The 10,548-nt window shown below is 42.2% G+C and overlaps 1 protein-coding gene across 2 annotated transcripts in view; it reads left to right on the top strand.

The window, feature by feature from the left end:
* The first annotated feature begins 6,040 nt into the window (after positions 1-6,040).
* Positions 6,041-10,548, top strand: part of ndufaf2 (NADH:ubiquinone oxidoreductase complex assembly factor 2) — a 35,427-nt gene continuing 30,919 nt past the window's right edge. For both annotated transcript variants that reach the window (XM_064971946.1, XM_064971938.1), the window contains exon 1: positions 6,041-6,250. In XM_064971946.1, the coding sequence (XP_064828018.1) occupies positions 6,136-6,250 (115 nt within the window). In that variant the 5' untranslated portion in view covers positions 6,041-6,135. The remainder of the gene's footprint in view (positions 6,251-10,548) is intronic.

The raw sequence follows: 10,548 nt of genomic DNA, 5'->3' as shown, positions 1-10,548 counted from the left end.
CGCATGTCCAGGCCCGTCTGAAGTTTGCCAATGACCATCTGGATGATCCAGAGGAGGAATGGGAGAAGGTAATGTGGTCTGATGAGACAAAAATATAGCTTTTTGATCTAAACTCCACTCGCCGTGTTTGGAGGAAGAAGAAGGATGAGTACAACCCCAAGAACACCATCCCAACCGTGAAGCATGGAGGTGGAAACAACATTCTTTGTGGATGCTTTTCTGCAAAGGGGACAGGACGACTGCACCGTATTGAGGGGAGGATGGATGGGGCCATGTATCGTGGGATCTTGGCCAACAACCTCCTTCCCTCAGTAAGAGCATTGAAGATGGGTCGTGGCTGGGTCTTCCAGCATGACAACGACCCAAACACACAGCCAGGGCAACTAAGGAGTGGCTCCGTAAGAAGCATCTCAAGGTCCTGGAGTGGCCTAGCCAGTCTCCAGACCTGAACCCAATAGAAAATCTTTGGAGGGAGCTGAAAGTCTGTATTGCCCAGCGACAGCCCCGAAACCTGAAGGATCTGGAGAAGGTCTGTATGGAGGAGTGGGCCAAAATCCTTGCTGCAGTGTGTGCAAACCTGGTCAAGAACTACAGGAAATGTATGATCTCTGTAATTGCAAACAAATGTTTCTGTACCAAATATTAGGTTCTGCTTTTCTAATGTATCAAATACTTATGTCATGCAATAAAATGCAAATTAATTACTTAAAAATCATACAATGTGATTTTCTGGATTTTAGTTTTAGATTCCGCCTCTCACAGTTGAAGTGTACCTATGATAAAAAATGACAGTCCTCTACATGCTTTGTAAGTAGGAAAACCTGCAAAATCGGCAGTGTATCAAATAATTGTTCTCCCCAATGTAGGTATACCTTTTAGAGTCAAGTGTCCCAGGCCTTCATGGTTTTGTCAAAGGAGCTGGACATAGTTATTCCCGTGTCGTACGGGTACCACTGCACACTGAACCTGTGGACATACCGACTGGACCTGCAACACACACGCACAGTGACCCTTTGAGCCGCTCTCTCTCTCACGCTCGCTCGCTCTCTCACACACACTCAGTCTCACACTCGCTCTCCTCAAACACTCGCTCTCACACCCACTCGCTCTCTCACACACACTCACTCTCTCTCACACACTCGCCCTCTATCTCCTATACTCTCTCACACACTCTCTCTCTCAAACCACATTTGTAACACCACAGGCTCTTGTTTGATCTAATCTTGACTATTGCCCAATGATATGGTCAAGTGCTGAGCAGCAGTCTTGCCCTTCAATGTACACATTGGGCTAATGTCAACAGTATGTACAGTACCCGTCAAAAGTTTGGACACCTACTCACTCAAGTTTTTTAAAATATTTTATACATTTATACATTGTAGAATAATGGTGAAGACAAACTATGAACAGCTTTGCACACTCTTAACTAGCTTAATGAGGAACGCTTTTCCAACAGTCTTGAAGGAGTTCCCACATACCGTGGGGCAAAAAAAGTATTTAGACAGCCACCAATTGTGAAAGTTCTCCCACTTAAAAAGATGAGAGGCCTGTAATTTTCATCATAGGTACACTTCAACTATGACAGACAAAATTAGAAAAAAATCCAGAAAATCACATTGTAGGATTTTTAATGAATTTATTTGCAAATTATAGTGGAAAATAAGTATTTGGTCAGCTACAAACAAGCAAGATTTCTGACTCTCGCAGACCTGTAACTTCTTTAAGAGGCTCCTCTGTCCTCCACTCGTTACCTGTATTAATGGCATCTGTTTGAACTTGTTATCAGTATAAAAGACACCTGTCCATAACCTCAAACAGTCACACTCCAAACTCCACTATTGCCAAGACCAAAGAGCTGTCAAAGGACACCAGAAACAAAATTGTAGACCTGCACCAGGCTGGGAAGACTGAATCTGCAATAGGTAAGCAGCTTGGTTTGAAGAAATCAACTGTGGGAGCAATTATTAGGAAATGGAAGACATACAAGACCACTGATAATCTCCCTCGATCTGGGGCTCCACGCAAGATCTCACCCCGTGGGGTCAAAATGATCACAAGAAAGGGTAAGCAAAAATCCCAGAACCACACGGGGGGACCGAGTGAATGACCTGCAAAGAGCTGGGACCAAAGTAACAAAGCCTACCATCAGTAACACACTACGCCGCCAGGGACTTAAATCCTGCAGTGCCAGACGTGTCCACCTGCTTAAGCCAGTACCTGTCCAGGCCCGTCTGAAGTTTGCTGGAGAGCATTTGGATGATCCAGAAGAAGATTGGGAGAATGTCATATGGTCAGATAAAACCAAATAGAACTTTTTGGTAAAAACTCAACTCGTCGTGTTTGGAGGACAAAGAATGCTGAGTTTCATCCAAAGAACACCATACCTACTGTGAAGTATTGGGGTGGAAACATCATGCTTTGGGGCTGTTTTTCTGCAAAGTGACCAGGATGACTGGTCCGTGTAAAGAAACGAATGAATGGGGCCATGTATCGTGAGATTTCGAGTGAAATCCTCCTTCCATCAGCAAGGGCATTGAAGGTGAAACATGGCTGGGTCTTTCAGCATGACAATGATCCCAAACACACCGCCCGGGCAACGAAGGAGTGGCTTCGTAAGAAGCATTTCAAGGTCCTGGAGTGGCCTAGCCAGACTCCAGATCTCAACCCCATAAAAAATCTTTGGAGGGAGTTGAAAGTCCGTGTTGCCCAGCAACAGCCCCAAAACATCACTGCTCTAGAGGAGATCTGCATGGAGGAATGGGCCAAAATACCAGCAACAGTGTGTGAAAACCTTGTGAAGACTTACAGAAAACGTTTGACCTCTGTCATTGCCAACAAAGGGTATATAACAAAGTATTGCGATAAACTTTTGTTATTGACCAAATACTTATTTTCCACCATAATTTGCAAATATATTCATTAAAAATCCTACAATGTGATTTTCTGGATTTTTTTCTCTCATTTTGTCTGTCATAGTTGAAGTGTACCTATCATGAAAATTACAGGCCTCTCTCATCTTTCTAAGTGGGAGAACTTGCACAATTGGTGGCTGACTAAATACTTTTTTGCCCCACTGTATGCTGAGCACTTGTTGGCTGCTTTTCCTTCACTCTGCGGTCCAACTCATCCCAAACCATCTCAATTGGGTTGAGGTTGGGTGATTGTGGAGGCCAGGTCATCTGATGCAGCACTCCATCACTCTCCTTCGTCAAATAGCCCTTACACAGCCTGGAGGTGTGCTTTGGGTCATTGTCCTGTTGAAAAACAAATGATAGTCCCACTAAGAACAAACCATATGTGATGGTGTATCGCTGCAGAATACTATGTTAGCCATGCTGGTTAAGTATGCATTTGAATTCTAAATACATCACTGACAGTGTCACCAGAAAAGCACCCCCACACAATCACACCTCCTCCTCCATGCTTCATGGTGGGAAGCACACATGTGGCGATCATCCATTCACCTACTCTACATCTCACAAAGACACAGTGGTTGGAACCAAAAATCTCAAATTTGGACTCATCAGACCAAAGAACAGATTTCCACCGATCTAATGTCCATTGCTCGTGTTTCTTGACCCAAGCAAGTCTCTTCTTTTTGGTGTCCTTTGGCAGTGGTTTCTTTGCAGCAATTTGACCATTAAGGCCTGAATCACACAGTCTCCTCTGTATAGTTGATTTTGAGATGTCTGTTACTTGAACCCTGTGAAGCATTTATTTGGGCTGCAATCTGAGGTACAGTTAACTCTAATGAACGTATCATCTGCAGCAGAGGTAACTTTGGGTCTTCCTTTCCTGTGGCGGTCCTCATGAGAGCTAGAATCATCATAGCGCTTGACGTTTTTGCGACTGCACTTGAAGAAACTTTCAAAGTTCTTGACATTTTCCGCATTGACTGACCTTCATGTCTTAAAGTAATAATGGACTGTCGTTTCTCTTTGTTTTTTGAGCTGGACTTGGTCTTTTACCAAATAGGGCTATCTTCTGTATACCAGCCCTACCATGTCACAACACAACTGATTGGCTCAAACAAATGAACTTTTAACAAGACACACCTGTTAATTGAAATGCATTCCAGGTGACTACCTCATGAAGCTGGTTGAGAAAATTCCAAGAGCATGCAAAGCTGTCAAGGCAAAGGGTGGCTACTTTGAATAATCTTAAATATAAGATATATTTTGATTTGTTTGCCACTTTTGTCGTTAAATGATTCCATATGTGTAATTTCATAGTTTTGATATCTTCACTATTATTCTACAATGTAGAAAATAGTAAAAAATAAAGAAAAACCCTTGAATGTGGAGGTGTGTCAACTTTTGACTGGTACCCCTCAATCTACACACAATACCCCATAATGACAATACAAAAACAGGTTTTTAGAAATTTGTACAAATTGATTAAAAAAATAAGTATTCAGACCCTTTACTCAGTACATTGTTGAAGCACCTTTGGCAGTGATTACAGCCTTGAGTCTTCTTGGGTATGAAGCTACAAGCTTGGCACATCTGTATTTGGGGAGTTTCTCCCATTCTTCTCTGCAGATCCTCTTAAGCTCTGCCAGGTTGGATGGGGAGCGTCACTGCACAGCTATTTTTAGGTCTCTCCAGAGAAGTTCGACCGGGTTAAAGTCTGGGCCTTATCAAGGACATTCAGAGACTTGTCCCAAAGCCACTCCTGTGTTGTCTTGGCTATGTGCTCTCCAGAGACGTTCGACCTGGTTCAAAATGATGGAGGCCACTGTGTTCTTGGGGACCTTCAATGTTGCAAACATTTTCTGGTATCCTTCCCCAGATCTGTGCCTTGACACAATTATGTCTCAAAGCTCTATGGAGAAATCCTTTGACCTCATGGCTTGGTTTTTGCTCTGACATGCACTGTCAAATACATACACTACTGCTTGCACACTCATCATACCCTCTCTCTCACACCACTCCTGTCCACCAATACCTAGTGAAGTACACAGTTATAGTGATGCTGCCATCTAGTGGGTGCCATCAGATATGTGAGCCACACACACGCAACTGTCTACCGTGCACACTGCTTTACAGGGGTAGTACTGTGGTTTCCTGCTTTTGTTCTCCAGGTCAAACACCACAATCACTCCATCTGCCCCTCTAGATAGCATGCTACGGAACAGACAAGAGGAGAGGGTTAGCTTCCAACAGCACCGGGACTCTAAAGATGTGCTACCAAGGCAACACATGTCCATGTTGAGTTGTTGTAGGTTGCTTGCTCATGTATCAAGTTATGTTGAAATCAGGTTATGGAGGAAGCATGCATTACGTTATAGGCCTAGGCTATATGGTAATCATAACAAAATAATGTTCTCAATTGTCAGACCTACTACCAATGACAGAGTGAAGAGAGATTTCATATTTAATGATATAAATAAACTTTGATTTTACTTACCAAATAGGCTACACATCAGGAAACGAGCATTTTTTTTTCATTTTAGGAAACAAGCATCCTTCAAACCCACGTATAAAAGGGAATCCATCAAAGAAACAATGTAATAGTGTTCAGATGGGATGATAATTTGGCCAACTTTCCCCCTCATTGTTGACTCTGCCCGTCTCATGCAAAGTGTGTCGTCGAGTCCAGCCTGTCTTGCTGTTAGAAACCCCCAAAACTTCCCTCAATATATGTATATTTAAATAATATAGCTAGCTAGCATGACTGTTTGTTATGGTTGTTCTAAAGCTAGCATAGCATAACTAGCTTGGCTAACCATGTACAAATTCAATATCGTTAGCCACTAAACCAGTTTTGCAAACTTTTTTTGTGTACAATAAATCACTGTGATCTGAATTTTATAAACGTCAATAAAATAATTGAATCAGCCAAATTTCACGCTATCTGTTTTATTTAAACTCATTTAGCAAGCTAGTATAGCTCCAGCCAACAAGGGGTGTGCGCGGCCATGTTGTTACGTCAGGATTTTTTGAGACCTCGCTGGTATAACAAGTGCACTGATTGGTTCCTCTGATTCTGCCATCCAATTAAAACATATCTTACTGTTGTCTGTTTTTAGATACGGGACATTGCATAAACAACAAATCCAATTGAACATGCGTTGATAGGGGAGGTTGTGTGGTGAAAAATACGAGCCTGATAGCTATATCATATTTCCTCAATATGAGCAGGATCGGGGGTCTATTACGCCGGAGCTTTGGGGTGATAAAAGAACATGTGGGCACCGACCATTTCGGAAATAAATACTACTTGCAGCCCGAGCAAAAAACTTGGACGGGTAAGTTGCTAACGCTTTAGCTACCTCATCCCTAGAAACTTTGACCTAGAAAGCCACCTCTGTAACGTTAATGTTGTCCCAGGTACAAGTAACGTCAGCTATCTTCTGAAACTCTCCAGTTTTATTAGCTATCTACACGTTTTAGATGGCTAGCTAACGTTACAGTAAAATGGTACAAGCTACAAAGTAAGCAAATGTAACAGTAGCTATGTTAGCTAGCAAATATTCGTTTCAATATGTAAAATGATAGCTAGTTCAAACCGTGACAATTTTCCTACACATTTTAATTTTAATCGAGATTATTACATTAGTGGTATTGAATTCTGATCTCTTTGCTTCATGTTATTGAGATCTTGGCTCTCTTTTTGTTTCATGTAATATATGACCACTAGATGGAGTACGTGTACCTGTTTTTGATATATCCCAAACAAATCACATCAGTTTCTTCAATACATTCCATACACTCTTCTTCATTGTATGTTAATTGAAACACATTTGACACGTCAAAGCTCAGTGAAGCCCATCTCTGTTAAAACATCCCATCATCAATGCCCTCAATATGGCACTGCAACCCTGTCACATAATTACAATAAATTAATCTGCCTCTACTCTTCAGACACTTTCCATTCAACCATTGTTTGAGGATGTAGAACGAGGTCAGATTTCTCAGCTGAGAAAGATAGTGTGTATGTAGCTTAATATATAAGCCGAGCCTCAGATGTGAGTCAGTAGACAAAGCCGTGGTGACTAGGCACAGTTGTCCCTCAGGTAGCAAGGTTCTTAGTTGGCAAGGTCGAGGACATTCAGGCTATTCTGTAGACTGAAATAGCTTCCTTACCTCGTCTCCTTTCCTTCACCAATGACTTGACAAGGCTTGACATTGTAGCGGAGATACGTTCTTCTTCAATTTATAACGTAAGGAGTGTGTGTTGTCTCAGGATCTAGTTTGAAAAATGCAAAACAATGTGATTGAAATTCACCCAGTCCTTTCACGTGTCAGTACTATCTAGGAGAGAAGAGATTTAGGATCAGTTTTGCCTTTTAGATCATAATGAATCCGGTTAGTATGGATTGAGGGGACCTGATCTTTGCTGAGAAATCTCAATGTACAAGGGAGTTGAGCGTTAACTAGTGTGGGTGGATTGGAGCTCCGACTACATTGAGACGCTGTCAGTTGATACCTGTAAAATCTTAAAAGCTTACAGTGTACGTATGTTTGTCCTAAGTAAAGTCGGGCCTGTCATTTGCTGAAATCCATACTTTTGAATAAAACTTTTGTCAAATACAATCACCAACCTTTTCTTAGTTTCAATTGCTCTAAAACGTAGATTACCCTACGTAATCTGAGATTAAATTGGGGCATTCGCGCTGAGTTGCCATTTTAGAGCAATAGAAACTAGGAAACTGTTGGTGTGGAATTCAGTAAACAAAAACAGGCCCGATTTTACACAGGACAAACATAGGTACATGGTAAAGGTTTAACATTTTACAGTATCGACTGACAGCGACTCGATGTAGTGAGAGCCCCAGTCCGCCCACACTCGTCCTATTGAAATGGTTTGACTAGGTCTGCATGTTCAATCCGTAAACCTATGTTATCTTAATTCATTTACCAAGATGATCTCCCTCTCGCGGTGTAGGATTTAGCGAGGAGATATTGGCCCTGTACCCATTCACTCACTAACTGCGTCATTTGTGGGGGACGACGTGTTTCCTGTTGCCTTGTTGTCGTCGTGTTTGTTTGCTAGACCTCTGCCCACCTCGTCTTATTTATTAATGTGAAGTAATCCGTAAATTATTTCAAAGCTTGTAGGTGGCTGGGTATTCAACCATCGTAGAGGCCTGTGTTCAGCACAGTCTAAGTCTAGGCTACTGCACAAGGAAGACCTCCTTTTGTTATTCAGTCATTAGGCCTACGGTGATTTCTCAATGGGACCTCTTGTGCATGAATAGCCTAGGTCTCAAGTACATGCACACTTATGTCATCACGTATTGGCTGTGTAATGACACGGGTCATAATGGTTGATTCTCCACTCACTCTTCCTCACCACAGGGAGGCCAGAGCTTTGCATTGTCTTCAGCTACTACCACGCACACACCATTGGCGTAGCACCCAACCCGTAGCCCCGACAAGCTTTACACACTCCCACCCATGTCCTCATTGCATGTAGTGCCACAAGAACACTCATGGTCTGTAAAGTTCTCTACTTTTGATCGATTTAAACTAACAATATTGGAATCACCTTAGTCTCAACTATAAACTGCCAACTCTGATAGATTAAAATATAATATTATTTTTGGTTCAAATACGTGACATTTAACTAGGTTTTAAAGTCATAAAGCAACTGAGGAAAACTAAATTGCTACTGTGTGAATGAACAAGAAGAAAAAAATAAAAGACCTATCAAATTTTTGTCTAATGTCAACTCAACTCCGTAAGAGTGGGACAAATCTGACAGAATGGTTGTTTTATTGGGGATATTCAAATGAATCATTTTCCATATTTTGCAAATGTTTGTATTGAACTTTTTATTTTTAAAGACACAAATGTCTGTTTTGAGTATCTGTTGTCAACTCAGTCAGTGGCTTGTCAACTTTGTCACTTATGGCTAACGCCCTTAAACTTCTTCTTTTTTCTCTCAATATTCTGCAAAAATATTTTCAGCACTGTTCCGCAACACATGCTTAAGCAATGGAAGTATTTGCCGTGCAAGACCTAAGAGATAATGTGTGCTTTAGAAGTGTTGTTTTATGTTCTAAATCTAGGAAAACAGTCCATAATGCTAACGAAATTAGAGCATTTAGTAGTGCTATAAAACAAAACAAAAAGGTTTGGAGATTTGTATTACATATTGCCTTGCGCGGGGCGGGGCCCCTGTGAAACTGCGCTACGCCACTGACGCACGCTATCTCTCCTCTTTCTTTTTCTCACTCCAACCTTGTAGAAATAAAGGGGATGTATTATTAAGTTCATATGTCTTGCTCTTTTAAAAAAAAATCTTAAACTGCACAGACAGACTGCAGGCTCTATACAACAGCAGCGCAGGTAGAGGAGGAAACTATTTATCTCTCTCCCTCCCCCTCTCTTTAGTAAATTCATAGGTAACTCTCTTTCTCTCAACTATCTGCTCAATCTATTCACCTGTCCCTATCTGTCCTCCTTTAATTAATTAATTTATTTGTACTTTAGTGCTCCTATTGTCTATCCCTCTCAATCTGTTGGGCTGTATGAAACTGGGGCGTAAGTAATATAATGCTGTGTTCGGTTCGGTTGCCCAGGACAGAATTGGAAAAATATTCCAGTGTTATTTTGTTCAAGCTATCTCTATCCTCTCCCTTCCATCTTTTCCCCTCTTATCACTTTATTTTTTCTCTCTCTCTCTCTCTCTCTCACTCCCTCCCCCTCTCTCTCTGTACTCCAGCTCTTTTTGATGCCTGTCCAGAGCTGTGTAGAATATCAGAGTGGTTGTGTTATGTGAAAGGCTGGGCCCAGCAACATACTACAGTACCCTTGTAAATGTACACCGAGCCTCTTTTAGCCTGGTTGCCAGTCCATTCTAGCTTTAGCTAACTCCTTTTGGCTTAGCAACGCTAAAGGAGAAACAGACTGGCTATCGGTTAAATGGAATGTGTACACAGAACAGACTATCTATGCCTCTGCCATAGTAATGAAAAGTCGGCCTAACTCCATGTCCCTAGCCTGGGCCACCTGGTGGTTATTGGTTAGCCAGATCTGTTTCCAAACATGATGACAACAAAGGAGTTGGCTGAAGGCAAACTCGGCCTAGATCTGGCTACCAGGCTACGATGCCTATGTCCGTATGAACACAGAGCATAAGCCTATCCCTTTCTGTGTTCCTCTGTCTTTCTGTGTCGCTATACTGTAGGTACCCAGACTGGCTCAACCTCACTGCAGGGACGCCCTATCACACTGACTGGAAGAAAGCAAGGCATTCTGGAGATTGGCCCATTTGTCTTAATGGCAGCCGGGCTGCAGCACTGATGCCCATCCCCTCTTATTTAGGGAGAGCGGAGAGGAGAGCTGACATTATCGCCCGCTGCAGGCGGATTGGAAAATAATTGCCTGTATGATTGCTATTTTTTTTCCCCCTTGCCTCTTTGAGGAGGTGTAGCCTTTGTCTTGGAATCAGTGGCTGCTCAATAGTGGACAGGGGAAAGGCAGCCCCTTTCATGTGGCAGTGAAAAGGATGTATTTTTAGTGCTATTCACTTAGCGTTGTATGCTATGCAGTTTTAATCTATTGGTCCGTGCGCTGTGCGAGGAGGAATCTGAGGGCT

Source organism: Oncorhynchus masou, chromosome 1, assembly GCF_036934945.1.
Source record: "Oncorhynchus masou masou isolate Uvic2021 chromosome 1, UVic_Omas_1.1, whole genome shotgun sequence".
Taxonomy (NCBI): domain Eukaryota; kingdom Metazoa; phylum Chordata; class Actinopteri; order Salmoniformes; family Salmonidae; genus Oncorhynchus; species Oncorhynchus masou.
The sequence above is the reverse complement of the archived record's forward strand: the minus strand, read 5'-3'. Positions and strand labels throughout refer to the sequence as shown.